The sequence below is a fragment of the Triplophysa dalaica genome, chromosome 2, assembly GCF_015846415.1.
Source record: "Triplophysa dalaica isolate WHDGS20190420 chromosome 2, ASM1584641v1, whole genome shotgun sequence".
NCBI classification, from domain to species: Eukaryota; Metazoa; Chordata; class Actinopteri; order Cypriniformes; family Nemacheilidae; genus Triplophysa; species Triplophysa dalaica.
Genome location: NC_079543.1, coordinates 7,882,203 through 7,898,300, shown reverse-complemented (window position 1 = coordinate 7,898,300; position 16,098 = coordinate 7,882,203). Strand labels below are relative to the sequence as shown.

Sequence of the window (16,098 nt, the reverse complement as noted above, 5' to 3'; positions counted from 1 at the left end):
CTACCAAGTTAACATGTTTTGTTGCTATGGGCGTGGCTTCATAGCTTAATGAAGTTTCTGGGAAACTGATTGGTAGCCTGAGTCAAATGAGCCCACCCCCTCGTCTCTAAGTGGTTGTACTGCGAAGATATTCAACAATAAGTCTGGCTCTGTCAAGCCAACATAACTAGATTGTAAAGTTTGAGTACAAACTTTATGTTGGCTTGACAGAGCCTGTCCTGAAGAGTTTGAAATAGTTTGAAAGGTTTTATTGTTGAACTTTTTCTAGCATGATGGAAAAAATAACGTGACAAAACGGAACAGTTGTGACGCCTTATATGGGCATGTTTCCTATCCCATCATAAGTATAGGGGGAATTTTGGGGGGCTCTTACACCCCAGGGGTAAAATATACACCCCATTGTGAATTATGTTCTTAAAGAGCCTGCCAGCTTCTTGTTAACTTGCAATTTTGTACGTATATCAAGTCAGTTTGAAGGTTTGTGCAAAGTTTGGTGGCTGTAGCTTGAAAGGTCTATGAGGATTAGTGTTTAGAAATTTTGGGGACGACAAGAATAATAATAATAATAATAACACGTTTAGAACAAGGAACAGTATGTTGGCTCTGTCAAGGCAACATACTATGCTTAACTTCAAATAAATGAGGGCTTGTTATCTCAAAATCCTGAAACCAGACCTTTCCTATTTGCCTGTTTAAACTAGCATCCCATCTGGCAGGAAAGGCTGAAATGCCATGAAAGGGGACAAGAACAATAGAGGTTCAAAACTGTAAAATAAGGTAAATTCATGGTTGTTGAACTAAAGTATATCTCTGATCGTCTGCCTCATAAGAAGCAGAAAATGTATCTGGATTAAATGAGCAGATAACATGACTCTCCAGAACAACAGAAGACCATTTCAAGTCTGAAGCCAAGAATTACAGTATTATACTATACTATAGTCTCTACACAATTTACCAGAAATATTGTTTAAAAACAACATATTATCAAATTGTGAGTTTGCATTTACTCAAATTTACACAAGGTAGAAAACTATTATGACTGTCTATTATTGCGGTTATGGTTTTCAGTGTACTAAAATATGAATACTATAAAAAGTTATTAAAAGTTAGTTAGACATAAGCCCAGTCCCCATGAAAATCAATAGTAAATATTTGATGCCCTTTTCTAAGTGCATCTTTTATACTGGCACATGCGCCAGCTTGTTACTCTTGGCATTTATCATATAGTCAAGGGAATCATATTCATTTGTTGTTTTAGAAAAAGGTTCAAAAGCAAAGCCCTTTCATTTGGATTCCTTAAAAAAGACGCTCGTATGCTCAGGAAAAGGTTCATCATTTTAATACTGGAGTGTGCTCGAATGCATTTGTGTGATTTTGTGTCAAATTTTTTCAGTGCCTACTTTTACTCTGACAGAACAGCCGGATAAAAGCTCCTGTCTCTTTAAATCCCCCATCCTTAAATGCTCAGTCTACTCTGATTGGTCAATTAAAACCACAATACACTTAGCCAAGATAAATAGGCCAACACAAAATACGTTTGATAATCTATAGCTAAATCAAATGAAAAAGTATGCGACCAATAAACACAGCGTTTTGGTTTATTTTTGTGACTGTCACCATAAACCAAAACAAAAAGCAAAAAGCTTTTGTTGTTGTGTTATTATGTACAGTTTGTTATTGTGTTAGCATTTTTAAGATTTTAGATAAGATAATCTGCCAAGTCATGTTTGCGCTCCTGCTGCAACCCGAATTCATAACCGCCCAGGATTTTTTAAATCCTGTGGTCGGAGTCAAGACAACACTAAACACAACAAACAATCTGCATAATTCTGTATGTAACTTTATGTAAATCTAGGCGTGATAAGCAGGTTCACTCTGTATGTTAATTCTCAGTATAGCAGATAAATGGATGGATAACACTTGTTTGGTTTAAAAAAGACTCTGACTTATTATTCAGGAAAAAGTCCGCTGCTTTAGAATCTGTACAGTAAAGGTAGCTGCTATTGCAAAAATAATGAGAAAACCGTCTAAATATAGAATTCTGTAGCCTAGTGCTTATGAATCTTGTTAAAAAATTAAATGCTGTTTTTATATTCCTCTATAAAATGTTGCAATCAGATCTAAAAAAAGCGTCTTCTCAACAACCTTTTCAACAAGCTGTTGATACTCAGTTAACAAACACATTTAGTCTAGTGCATTTTTGGTTTGTATTTGATTCCGCTTGGATCTCATCAGCCAGTGGGCGGCCTTTATTCAGATATGTGACTTGTGTCTACATAGACATGTCACGGAAGTAACTGACATTCCAGACCTCGTTTCTGGAAAGTGATTTCACTTAAAGAGAATACATACCTTCAAAGTTGACTTTTATGCCCAAACAGCAACGTTACACACTAAAAGGAGATAAAAAAGCAAAATAGCATCCAAGCGGCTCTTTAATCTAATGACTGAATCGGCATTCTAATCTTGTTTGTTTTTCAGACACGTTCTGTTTTGCCGCTTCTGTTGCATTAGTCATCAAATATTTGGCAGTATCATCATTTCTATTTTGCATGTCTCCATTCCGGACAAAGATTTGTCTTTGAAGAATCACGCTTGACGGATACACACCTGCTGGGGTGTATCTGTCGATTTGAATCGCAACATAGCCGTCTTTCTTCATAGTTTTAATTTCATGTTCACCTCTTGCCTCGAGCTATGACACATCAAACTCAACAGGTCCATCAATTCATCATTTATTTAAATGTACTGCCATTGTGAAAGTTATGTGTTTCAAATATTTTTTACAACGACACGACACTGCAACTATTCTAGACAGAACAATGCACACATGTAGACAATACTGCATAATGTGTATGCTGTCAATAGTAATTTAGCACGTTAAAAATCAATAATTGGCGGATAATGCTAAATATTTGATGACATCTGACGCAATGCATTTTTTAACCCACCAATCCTTTGTTTACATGTTTATAGGGAAATAATAAAAGAGCTAGTCGAATTTTAAATCAAATTTGGCCAGAAATAAGTTTGGTATGGACACAGAATCAAAAGCAAATTTATTGCCCTGTCAAAGTTCATTATTATATTGAGAATTGCAAAACTGCAAATTCAGTCTGTTTCCAATGGGTGGCAGTATTGTCTTTGTGAAAATATTTTTTCTCACTTGCACAGCTTGTCATTGGTTGTGGGATTTCACACTTTCTAACGCTTTGTGTGGGTAGTTGGCAAAAAACTGCAAATTGCTGCTAAAACTCATCTCTCAAATGACCGATCTGACAAATGTGCTTGGACAAAGTATACCCAGATGGATTGTTGCTTACGTTTCTCTAGCTTATGTAACTGGTAGATCGCTGTGCTGTCAGTGCAAAGGTCATGGGTTCGATTCCCAAAGAAACACAAACTAATAAAATGTACACTGAATGCACTGCTACTTTTGATAAAGTTCAAAGAAGCAAATAAAACCAATTTTGAAAAGTTGCTGCGACAACTTTTCTGTGTATCGTAACTAGCAGAAATAACTTCTGAGATTATGTTCATGGTTCACATTTTTGGGGAGAAATATCTCAAATACAGGTATTGTGCGAGAGTGGTGGTTTGTCATGTGTCAATAACACACCAGGATTGTGGGAGGTGATGACATCAGCAAGGGCTTGACCAGGTGCCGTCTCTTGGTTGTTGTTTTCTAACACTTGTATCTTCTCCACCATGGCGATAACACAGTTCAAGCACTTGGCTACGCCGGCCCACACCCTGTCCTAGAAGAGGCAAACCCAACGTTAATGGACCAATAGTGAGTTGGTCAAAACAAGAATATGTCTAATCAACAACCCACTTTTCATTTGACATGTTTTTCTTCCACATGTTTTCAATAACTTAAAGGGATAGTAAATGAGAATAGTTTTATTAGTTCCTCATCCTCATGTCATTGCAAACCTGTATTACTTTTTTTCTTCTGCAGAACACAAAAAGAAGATATTTTAAAAAGCCTAGTTGAGACCCCCATTGACACCCATTGTATGGACATAAAACCCTTGACATTTCTCAAAATATCTTCTTTTTTGTTACACTAAAGAAGAAAAGTCATACCGGTTTGGAATGACATGAGGATGTGATAAAATATTTTGATTTTGGGTGAACTATTCCTTTAACTCCTATATTACTTGAGAACTGAATTTGTAGCATCTGATTGTAGCATCAGTCGGGAAGGAGAATGAAAAAAAACTACAAGTCAAATTAGATTTTTAAGACCATGTCTCATCTTGTCCGCTAATGTTGAGTTTATATTTTGTGTTATATAGAGTATAAGAAAATACTAAGGAAAAGGCTTTCAACAAAACATTCAATTCCATAACTTTACCCATACTTTTCACCAGATTTGCTTTGAAACATTTATGTAAAAGATGTTACACACGTTACATACCACGTTTGGAGTTTGGATCCTGCGTTTATAGACTCCCCACTGAGCACTATGATCACAGGGCGCTCAAAAGTTTGCCTCTCTTTAAGCTTACCAAAACTGGCCGTACCACAAAGTCCCAAAGTGTTAGCAAACCTAGAGCATCCCTTCATAGGATGTCTTTTTATCCTTTACTTCTCCAAGTGGTGCACAAGGGCGCAGGAGTTATTTTGACATTGATTAGAGATGGTTGTCTTATCTCGGCCTCTAATCCTCTCTTTAGCCTGGTTATGACACACACACACTCCAGAAGGCAATTACAGGAGCTAGACGCCACACTATTTCACCTGCTTGTCACAGCAACGACGGCCATATAAACAAAACACACTCTTTTTGAGCATCTTAATATGAGATATCCTTTGTTTAATGACATAAAGGTCCCTAAAAAAAGTTAAAAGCGACTGTTGAATACGACAAGGCTAACCCCATCTCCTGCCTCGCCTCATTCATGTCTCTATTTCTGCCAAATTAGTTTCAGCCTCTTGAGATTCTATCAAATAAGTCAGAGCACAATTGTTTTTGTACCTAAGAGCGTCACTGTGATGTGCTGAAGAGCACAGCCCAGACATACGGAGGGCCAGGTGTGTGAAATAAATCAATTAGAAAAATAAATCAGGTTTTAAATTGATGCTACGCTGACATAGGATCAAACGTGTCTGTAACGCCAAAGACACAGGATGCCAAAGTTCAATATAAAAGTTTGACGACTGACTACTTGATTTTCAACATTACATTTATAAAATATGCCTCTTTATAAACCTGTGAAAAAATAAAACCCGAACAAAACTTGCCCATTCTTCCTCGTCATACTCTGTCTGGTGAGGGATGGAGTCAGAGCGAATTGGAGACACTTTGCTTTCTTTTGGAGCCATCTGAGAGCTGACAACATTGTTGCAGAGGGTGTGCGGCTCTGCGGTAACGTTCGCATTCGCGTCAGCTTTGGGCTGGCGGGACGGAGTGCATGTTTTGCTGACGTAGCCAGGACGGGCGGCATGCAGGGCCAAAAGGGCACTCTTGACCAACTCGTCCTTCAGGGCGTGCACAAACTGCTCTGTCTGGAGAGAGAGAGAGAGAGAGAGAGAGAGAGAGAGAGAGCATGTGTGTATTTTTCAGGGTTGACAGTAATCAATTGAAGACTCTCACAACAACCAACGATTTGGCAAAAAAAGTTTCTTTAGAAGTTAATGTACTCATTTTGTCATATTATATATTAGTTTACCACTTTTGTGTTTATAGAGTACCTAAACTGTCAGCGATAACTGCGATTTATCTTAATGAAAATTGTAATGTAATTTTTACCTTTTTCCCAACATTGCATGACATTGCAATACATACTTTGAGATGTTGTTGAAATGACATTGGGATGAAAATAATATTTGTTCTCAAAAACAGAATTCATGCTGCACTGTTCGACAAGAAAGTACGTTTATTTCCAAAAAGTCCACAGGGCTGAAACCATGTATTGGGACATCCCCCGTGAGCATTTGATAACCCAGTATTTTAATAAGGCTGCGTTTTATTAAAGTACAGCGGAGCGTAAGAGTGAGTGGGAAGATTAAAGAGATGGGGAGAACCAATTCTGAAAAGCTAATAAGCAGCCAAGGACAAGAGCACATAGCAATGGCCGGACGATAACCGGAGAACAGCGAATGAAGACGTTCGGATGAAAGAGAAGAAATGAAAAGACAACAGATGTGGTTCATCTCGGTATAACAACATCACCACACGATTTGATTAATCTTTAAGAAATTCAGAAAACAGGAAAGTTGCATCTTTAGAGATATATTCTCACACTTGTGCAACTGGATGTTTGACAATTACTATGTCTGGTATAAAAAAGACTGGTGCAACACCAAATGTAGCGTTCACACAGCGGCTACCTATGGGTGTCACTCCACTTCTAAAGACTGAATAAAAAAAAACTGTAAAAAAATTGTGTTGTGCCTTCAATTACGCCATTGTAATTCTTACTAACAAACACTTGAAGACTGAAAACAATCGATAAAAGTGAAACAATTTGTATTTGAACGTAGCCAGGCAGCACATAAAAGCCACTAAACTGCTGTCTACCGCCCTCAAGGCCCTGTCTCGGCCAAGCATTTTGCATTCTGTCCCAACTTCATCTGGCTCCATGAGACTATTAGCAAATTCACAGCCCCAGATTGCTTATCTTTTCAATGTAATTTGCCAGGCGTCAGCCGTAAGGTTTACACAGCCTCATTGCTTTTCACAGGCCAATGAGCAGATTCTCTTCTAGCTCGATTGAGCTGTTTGCCTTGACCTTTTCTCCAACCCACCGATCGCTATTTCAGATATGATAATCAAATTTCACAATTAAACACAATTTCTAGCAACAAATTCACTCTCGTTTGGATTCTCGCCGGTCTGAAAATGATTTTTTTAATGTTTTTATATAAAACTTGGATCTCAGCTCGGTGCTATAGTTACTACAGTTAGGAAACAGATACATACACAACTGTTGACATTATCCAGGGCTTCAAATTTAAAGCACTCAGACATCAAGCATGATAAAATGTTGTACGTGTGATGTTGTGTCATAGCAATTCACATAACTGTGAATGACACGTTCATGTTTACAATTCCAGTCCTGGGACGCCAACATTGCACGCGTTTCCTTTGTCTGCCAGTTCAGTTTATGGACCTCTGCTGACAGGCATCTTAAATATGAGGAATGGTGGGTCTCAGGAATAGAATTAAGATCTACTGCCTTAGGGTTTGTTGATATTATTAAAAAATATATATTGTGTGACCCTTTCCAGGTATTTCAGGACATTCAATATATAAATATATATCAATATTTCTGTATTTACTTTGAAAGTGTTAAAGGGATGATTGCACTAGAGGAACCTTGAGGCAGATTTAAAATGTTTAATGCATTAAAGTCTTATATATAAATAAATGTAAAAGTAAGTAACTTACAGTAAAAATCTTTTAAAAATGGGCAAATTTTTCACTAAATATACAGGAAACATTTTTTTTTAGACCGCTTTATTTGGACACGCATAAAATACAATAATAATAATGATAATCATCATGATTTTAATAATACAAATATTTATGGAAAAAATTGAACAGTACCAATACAACTACTATTTCTTATAATATTTTTTATTTAAATATTTATATATTCATGTGCATATACTAAAACAATTTTTTACTCAACAAATTAAGTTTCTTCTTCTCTATGTTATTAATAGATGATGACTTTTTGCTTGAAAGGATAGTTTTTAAGAGCGAATACAAAAAGGGACAAAGCAAAACCATTTGTGAGTAAATACAAAAATATAGATACACACTGTATATTAAATATCATCAAAGGTCTGACAATTTTTTTGCCTTTTTAGCTACATCACTCAGCGCTGGTTGGTGGTGAAAAAAGGGACAAAGACCGGAATACAAAATCAACACAAACACATGCTCACGGTTGGAGATTTCAATCAACTCGAGCCAGCTAGCTTCAGCTTTTGAATCGGGTGGCCGCCGTCACACTTCTAATCAAGGAGATGACGAGGGGCGACAGGGAGAATTAAGCGATGAAGGCGTCTGATTGCTGTTATTCCACTGAGGCAGAAACAATCTCTGTGTCACAGATTGCCCACCGACAGCACCAGATGTAATTCATTAATTACACCCATAAAACATGAAGTTCTCCAAACTAGTTACTCAGACTGGAGGCTTCTGTTGGTTTTGGCCGAGGGATGTGACGGAGCACTGGCAGTTTGTCAAACTGCCTCAATGATGTAAATCTGACCCGTTTCAAGCCAAGACTTGCGCTCTTGTGTGAATGGAAATACATGGTATCTGAACACTGTTTGTGAGCTGAGGTGAGATTTGGTGCCATCTGCAGAGAGACGGTGTAGGGATTTGTGCATGCACAAAATCTAACATTTTAGAGTTCTGATATTTGAGAATTATTAAGCATGCACAAAACAACATCTTTAGAATTCAAAAAACTGTAAATATGATACCGTGTTAATACCACACTTATCTGATACCCTTGCATTACCGACGGTCATTTGCAATAAAACCTGAACGTATTCTCAGAGATTTTGTAATTATTTTGTCACCTTTATTTTTTAGAGTGTGGGTCTCTTTGAACCCCCGCTGGATTTCATAGATAAGAAACTGGTCTCACCTTCTCCTCTAGGTTCTTTAGTGTGTCCTTCAGCGCCTGGCTGGAGCACTGCTGGGCCACCTGCAGTAGCTGGTCAGCAAGCTCAGAGATGAGAGGCTGCAGCTGGAACACCGTGCCCAGTATCTCCCTGGCCCTGGCCGTCTGTTCTGGAGGGTAGTAGATGGACTGATATGCCGTGCTATAGCTGAAGACAGGTGGGCGGTGAGAAAAACAGGGGAGAGAGATTGAATAAATGTCAGCGGCAGCAGAAGGCTGTCATATTGTTCGTGATCAAACAGGTGTCAGATTATTGTGCCGCTGTGTACAAAATACGCCGTGACATCAATGTGTCGATATGAATGGCTAACATATCTAATGAACTCAGCTGAACCAATTACAATCCCTTCGTGAATACGCCTCACTTCCTGTGGTGTGGTTCGATAAGGTATGATGATGGGTTTGTGTGAACTGGATTGCGGAATGGGTTTCGTCTAAACTCAGGAGCCAGTAGAGAAATAGCTCCTTTGGAACGAGTCAACAGACATGTACTAGCTTTGCTGTACAGGGATTTTCAACCAATCAAGAAACAGTTTGTTAATGTATATAGGCAATACTCCAACACACACAAATTGGCAAACTAACAAAAATGAATAGATTCATTGAGAGTAGCGTATTTCTTTCAACACTTCCAAAGAACAGCATCCATGCTAAGACAACTAGGAGAAAAGAGCCAATACATATTGACCAGAGGATGTGCAGCCACGCTGGGAGGTGCATGTGTCCCGCCTGGCTGGACCCAAGTTAGTCTGTACGTTTGTTTGCGATGGTGGAGATTAGAAGCGGAGTGAGAGCGTCCTGATCCCAGATCAGTGTATCAGTGCGAAACTCAGACAGTCTGGGCTCATCGCTTCAGATAATTGGCTCCTGAGAGAATCACTAACCGCTGCGGCTCTGAGCGAATAAAAGACCCCGCTTAAAGACAGGAGACACATACCAAAGCATATGAAAAATAAAAGAGCGTGTCGATAACACCGCCGGGGCAGAAAGTGATTGATTTCACGTCTGTACCGAATCTGGTTATCTTCAGTGTAGGGTTATATAACAAAATCAAAAGAGCGATGTTACTAACTCGAGTACATTTTTCAGCGCTTAAATTAGTATCCTTGTAAAATTAGTGTAGCTTTTAGAGTAACAAGTGAATTGTTGCAAAATGCAGCAATTTACAGTAGCAAGACAAAAAGGGGTGACATTGATCTGTTTGAGCAATGCAATTTAAGAGATTCGTAGATCAGCCAGTTCATTTGAATCATAACAGCATCCTGAGAAGACCATGTGTGTGTTTTAAAGGGGACCTACTATGGAAAGTTCACTTTTACATAATGTTTGACATAAAAGTTTTCAGCATTGTATGCTCTGCTTATACACACATGAAAGTGATGTTGCTGCAATGACATTTGTCATAGGCCAACCCAAAAGTTACCATTACAGTGGATCTTTCTACACGCTGTTGGATTATTGCAAAAAAGCTCTGTGATCAACAAAGGTTTATTATACTTATATGTTTTGTCCATAAAAGACAACAATTAACGTTAAAGAATCTCGAAGCCTAAATGTAATTGTCCTTGAATAAAAAGCTAAATGTAGGCTATACGCAAACTACACCAGGTCATAACATAATCCCCACCCTCATAAAAATGAACCATATTGATTACCATTTGTATAACCATGGGTTTACTACAAAAACCACTGTTAAACTATGGTTACTGAAGCAAATCCATGGTTTAAGTATAGCAACCCTGTTGTTTTTGGTTGTATTTGTAGTAAAAATTTTGTAAGGGTCAGTTTCCATAAACTCATTCAAAATGTTCTCTGATTAGAAAGTATTCTTTGGATGAATCTACATGCCTAATTTCTTGGGAGTTGTGTCCAACATGCATTATTTTGTTTTAGATTTTTACGTTACGACATGTCCCTGACAGTATTGGTAGTACCATGTACAGTAAAAACTTGTTAGCAACCGCCTTTTGACCTCTGGAGGGAACATGAAGGGCTATAATAGAGCGTTTTGTTAACATGTGCTGGAAATGTCCAAAAACCATATGTCTGCACGTGCCCTGTGTACTCAGGTGGACTTTAGGACCCAGGAATGCTTGGAAATCATCAGTCTGTCTAAAGAAATATAAAGTAAAAGTATTTCACTATACAGTTTTTGTAAAAAAAATTGGACCAAAAGGCCTGTGATCACAAATAAATGGGAGCAGATGAGGATGTATCTATAACATATTCATAATGCGACTCTGTTATCTGTTGCTGACTTTGGATAAAGCTGGACAGTATTTACCTTTGGTAACGATAAGTTGGTAGGGTTTAATGATAACTAAAATATGACTGTTAATATGCTATTTTGCAAAGCAGTGTATCATAGGATCCGTCATGTAACAAACAAGGAGAAGAAGAAAAATAACTTCCGTTTTGCCGTCGTGCTGGAATTATAGACAGAACATGTTTTCAAGTACTTATCGTAGCACCTTCGCTAACACACAAAGAAAACAAAACACTTATCTTCATAATCAAACAGATACTGTTCGACAAAGAATTGATATCCTTCATCTAGCTTTGATCTTGTCTTATGCGAAAATTTGCCTGCAAGATGTTGTTCATCATCTAGCCGTATTTGTGGCAGCTGTGAAAGGCAATTGGTAAAGTCCATTCTGAGGCGTTAGAGGAAGTAACGTTACTGCTACTCTGCGGAACGGAAGATGTGTGACGTCATGTGAAAAGGGCCTATTGGTTGATGTCTTCATGCAAGGGTCCTGCAAATCAAGCAAACCAGCAGGAAACAGAAAGTGTGCACTATTTTATCAGAACCTTATTAGGATGTGATTCACAGAAAGTGCTGGAGACATAATGCCATCTGATACCCAGCAATATGGTTAATGACTTGTTGGGCTGACGCCTCATGGGAGCAAGACCCTATCTAGAGTGAAAAGAGATTCTTTATCAACCCTGCTTCAAGAAAACATCACTCGTGCAAAGATGGCAAGCGGCACGAGACAGCAAGCAAACAGTGGCGACCGACTCATTCATCAAAAAGCACTCACAAATCCTTAAGCCATGGATCCTGGTCTCTGCAGACCTCCGTCTGAGCAAACGGCATGTTTAATTTGACATAAACAAAAACAAGGCTGTCAGGGGCGCAAGTGCTGTCTGCTCAGTACTGTTGTGTAGTGGCCGAGGCAATCGGGCGAAATGAACAACAAGACATCAGGTCACACAAATTTAAGTCATCTTTGAACATTTATACTTACAGTCTCAGAAATCAATATTATGGCATTTAATTTATTTGTAAGCTATTTTGAATAAAATAAGATGTCCCACTGGTATTTGTAATAAAGCTTTACCACTGACAAGATTTTCCAACACAAAAAAAGTTTATATTGTATAATACTCTCGCAATAGTTATATACCTATGTATTTGCTTACATTAGTAGTTGTAAGCTGAATTGGTGTCTTAGATTAAAACTGCTCACATCACTCAAAACATTATTTCTGTTTACACTAAATATAAACCATATAAATATAAACAACATAAATATACATATGAAGAGTTTGGCTCCAAAATGAGAAAACTTTTCAAAAATAGTGCATTGCAATGAATATCAATCAAACAGCAGTTGGATTTAAGCCATGATAACTACAAAATACAGCTAACTAACACAATACAAACATAATAACTAGTGGTGGGCATAGATTATTTTTTTTAATCTAGATTATTCTAGATTAATCTTGGAATTAATCTAGATTAATCTAGATTAAAATGGCTCATTTGAATTCTGCCGAAGGCATTCAGAATATGTGTGCTACCCAAATAATGACTAAAAGTAAGTCTTTGAGAACGGGTTTCTCAAGCCAGGTGGCGCATTAGATCAGGGGCTCATCTCCTGTTTCCAAAATGCATCTCAAACTGCTTGAGAAAGCTGTTCTACTATGATAATTGGTGATGAAAATTAAATTATGTTCAATAAGATGAACTTGTGTTTACTTTCGCATTAGCTAAGGGATGATTTGCGTTTAGGTGGTACTTGAGACTGGAAGAGCTCCTACAGTACATTTACATTTAGTCATTTAGCAGACGCTTTTATCCAAAGCGACTTACAAAGAGTGAGGGAGCAACAAGCGACCTGTCATACAGGAGCCATAATACATTAGATCTCAATACAAAGTTACTGGTTTCAACTAAAGCTAGACCAGTACCTGTTGAGAGAAAGTTTTTTTTTTTAAACCAATTCCGCATTGCACAAGGTGCAAACAACCTTAGTCTTGTCGATGTTTCCATTGGGAAGCTTCTTAAAAATTAATATTCCCTGAAGCAAACCCAGCGGCTTCATAGCTGCATCCATGTTAGCACGTCACGTTTGATGCGGTAATTTCACAGTAACGTTGAGTTGTGTTCAGACCAAACGCGAATGGCGTGTCAAGCGCGAGTAATTTATGTGTTAATGCAAAGAGGCAATAGACCTACTTGCGGCGCGAATCGCGCGAATGAAGCCCTGGTTATGAGATGATGAGGCGGCGCGAATGACGCGAATCAAGCGAGTTAAAAAATCTTGTTCTCGCCCCGTACAGTGCAGTTAAGCTGGTATACATCTGCGCTAAAACATCAAGGTGAAAGTCATCATAGCTTGCGTAGTATAGACCCAGCTCCCAACCCAACTTTGAGAATAGATTAACGGCGACATTTTTTTTATCGCGCGATAACGCCGTTAACGGCCCACCACTAATAATAACATAATAAAAAACATGATTTCTGATTTTTTTTAAACAGAGTTATCTCATCTTGGAACCAAACTCTTCATTAAAATATATCTAATTAATATAAAAATAATATCTAACAAACAAATCAGCGACCGGCAAAGTGTGTGTCCAAAGGGTTTGAAACAAGCTTAAAATAATCTACGACTTCAGCCTCACAAACACACAGCATGGAAGCAAAGCAAGTTTCACCAAACAGCAGGAGACATTAAAAAAGGTCTGCAACCATTAGCCAAATCCTTCATGTGCAAAAGATGAAAAGTGTTTAAAAACAACATAAATATCCACCCTACATATTCACAAATTATCAATGGAAATAAACTACGGTAATGAGAAGAAAGGAAGCACAAAGCCCTGGGTGTATTCAGGCCAACATTATGTCTCCAGTGTATCTCTTATTAAAAGTCCAGATATGGAGGCTGGAAATGATAAAACACATTTTATGAAACTGTTCAGCTGTACTACAAAAAATATATAATCTTAGCATGCATCCAGTAAAACTGCCTAAAACTGTTTTATTTTTCTATTATGAAAAATATCTTCAAAATAACTGCATTTTTACGACACCTCCCTTGTTTTTTGTGCCAAGTTTCAAACTGACAAAAAAAGTGAAAAATAAATTCAACGCAATAAGACTCTTATTCCACCTGCGCTGAATCGTTCACGTTGCTTAATCGTTCCACCCCAAGAACAGTTTGTTATTGTGCTGTATCGTTTCATGTGCTTAGAACGGTTCGGCGTGATGGTGGAAAAGTGCTCAACACAGACTTTTATTTGAGATGTTTTACTTAAAAACAAGTCTTAAAATATGATGCACATAAGTAAAGAGTCTTGTATCTTTTTCAGCTGTTTTTTAGAAACGCATCACCAAAAGTTTGCGTAATGTTTTACTGAGTAACTCACAAATGCCTCTGGCCTTCGGAATATACAGTACCATCTGAAACGTACGCATGTGCAAATACACACTTGCTAAAAAACCTCCACCTCTCGCCATCTAGAAGAAGTAAATTAGCATTGTGCAGTGAGCAATGCTAAATCCAATGCTATAAGATGGGAAAAAATGTCCTCTCGCTCAAACTGAAGACAAATCAAATGAAAATAAAGGCGTAAAGTAGCACCATTGTACACATTAAGAAGAAATATAAGCACAAGCTTTTTGTTAGAGGAGGCCACATGAGAATGGATATTGATTGGCTCTCAAACAGACGGCCAATCAAAGGCAATGCAGATGCATATTACATTGGACCGAGTGTCCGCCCCTGACCCGATGAATCAACCCATGGCTCCCTATCCGCCTCTCTTTCTTGGCTTTTCAGACAGGGAAGACAGACAAATGGCTCTTTCATTTTGCTCTCGGCGCCCTTTTTCTCCAGCACCCTTTTTCCAGCGATCAATTAATAATGACCAAGTATCATGTCTGTTCTATGATTTGTCTTTTAATCAAAGAAAATGATAAAAGCTCGCTTTCTGAGAAGGTCATGACGGGCGGGCGAATCAATATGGGTGTGCGCTTCAGGTTGTATGTGATTATCTGTAAAGCGACACAAAATAGTCCAAGATGATGCAACATATTTATACAAAACAAATTCATGGTTGACATGAGGTTTGAAATAATTTTATTCTCAGAACATCACTGAGGTTTACAGAAGGAGCCAGAGAACTACACAATTGGCGCTGTGAAGGAACTATGTCAAATAGGGAAAAAAATGAGGCCGGTATCTGCTTGGATAACTGTGCAGCGCGAACGCTCTTTCAGAAATTGATTGAAACGGCAAATGTCCTTGCCTTGTATCAGCGGCTCACTCGGCCGATAAATCTCCCCAAATGCTGCACCAAAGGTTTGGAGGGCAGAAAACCTTCGAATACGCTACTTTACAATTACTGGTTGGGCTCGGTAACTTAAAAAAACAACTTCAAATAAATGGTCTTATGGATGTCTTTTAATGAGCCAGTTTCTCTGAGGGTTCAGGAAAGTACAAACCAAGCGATTGCAAAATGGTCACATTCACAAGGACGAAATCAACCCCTCAGACTGGACTATATGCACAAAATAGATCTTCATTTCTGTGTGCAAAACTCAATTGTTCAGAGAGACGAACAATGAATATCTTGTGAAACTCTTTGTTTATAACAATCACTGGAGGACAGAACCCGAGATGCCTGAGTCTCCTCTTGAGAACAGAACATTCATATTTGAAATGTTTCGTGTGACAGACAAACTGCTGTCGTTTCTGCTTCAATCACAGTTCGGCTGCTGCAGTGGAGAGAAAGTGACTCAGTATGTAGAGAACTCCCCAATTAAACATGTCTCCTGTGTCTGTGAGAGAGAGAGAGAGAGAGAGAGAGAGAGAGAGAGAAAGAGAGAGAGAGAGAGAAGGAAGTAAGAGAGGGCTGACAAACATAAAAAGAGAGAGATGAGGATGTGAAGAAGTGAAGGAGGGCAGACGAGAGAGAGAAAGACTGGGTGAGGACTTTAAGAAGAAGGGAGTGAGGGCTTACAGACAAAGAGAAAGAAAGGGGGAATGCGAGATAAAGAGAAAAAGAAATGAGGAGAGGGCTGACAAACCCACAGAGAAAGAGACTGAGAGACAAAGATTAAGGGAAGTGAGACGGGACACACGGTCAGAGAGTGAGAGAGGCAGAGAGACAGCAGCACAAAGCTCCAGAATGCAAACTGGCCACTAAAGCACTA

The 16,098-nt window shown here is 38.4% G+C and overlaps 1 protein-coding gene across 4 annotated transcripts in view; it reads right to left on the bottom strand.

Annotated features, from left to right (window-relative positions):
* Positions 1–16,098, bottom strand: part of inpp4b (inositol polyphosphate-4-phosphatase type II B) — a 102,140-nt gene that overhangs the window by 11,897 nt on the left and 74,145 nt on the right. For all 4 annotated transcript variants that reach the window (XR_008904880.1, XM_056733781.1, XM_056733792.1 and 1 more), the window contains 3 exons: positions 8,616–8,799; positions 5,251–5,514; positions 3,620–3,758 (listed from right to left, as the gene is read on the bottom strand). Coding sequence is in view for 3 of the 4 variants with exons in the window: in XM_056733781.1 (XP_056589759.1) it covers positions 3,620–3,758; positions 5,251–5,514; positions 8,616–8,799 (587 nt within the window). In the remaining variant the exon portion in view is untranslated. The remainder of the gene's footprint in view (positions 1–3,619; positions 3,759–5,250; positions 5,515–8,615; positions 8,800–16,098) is intronic.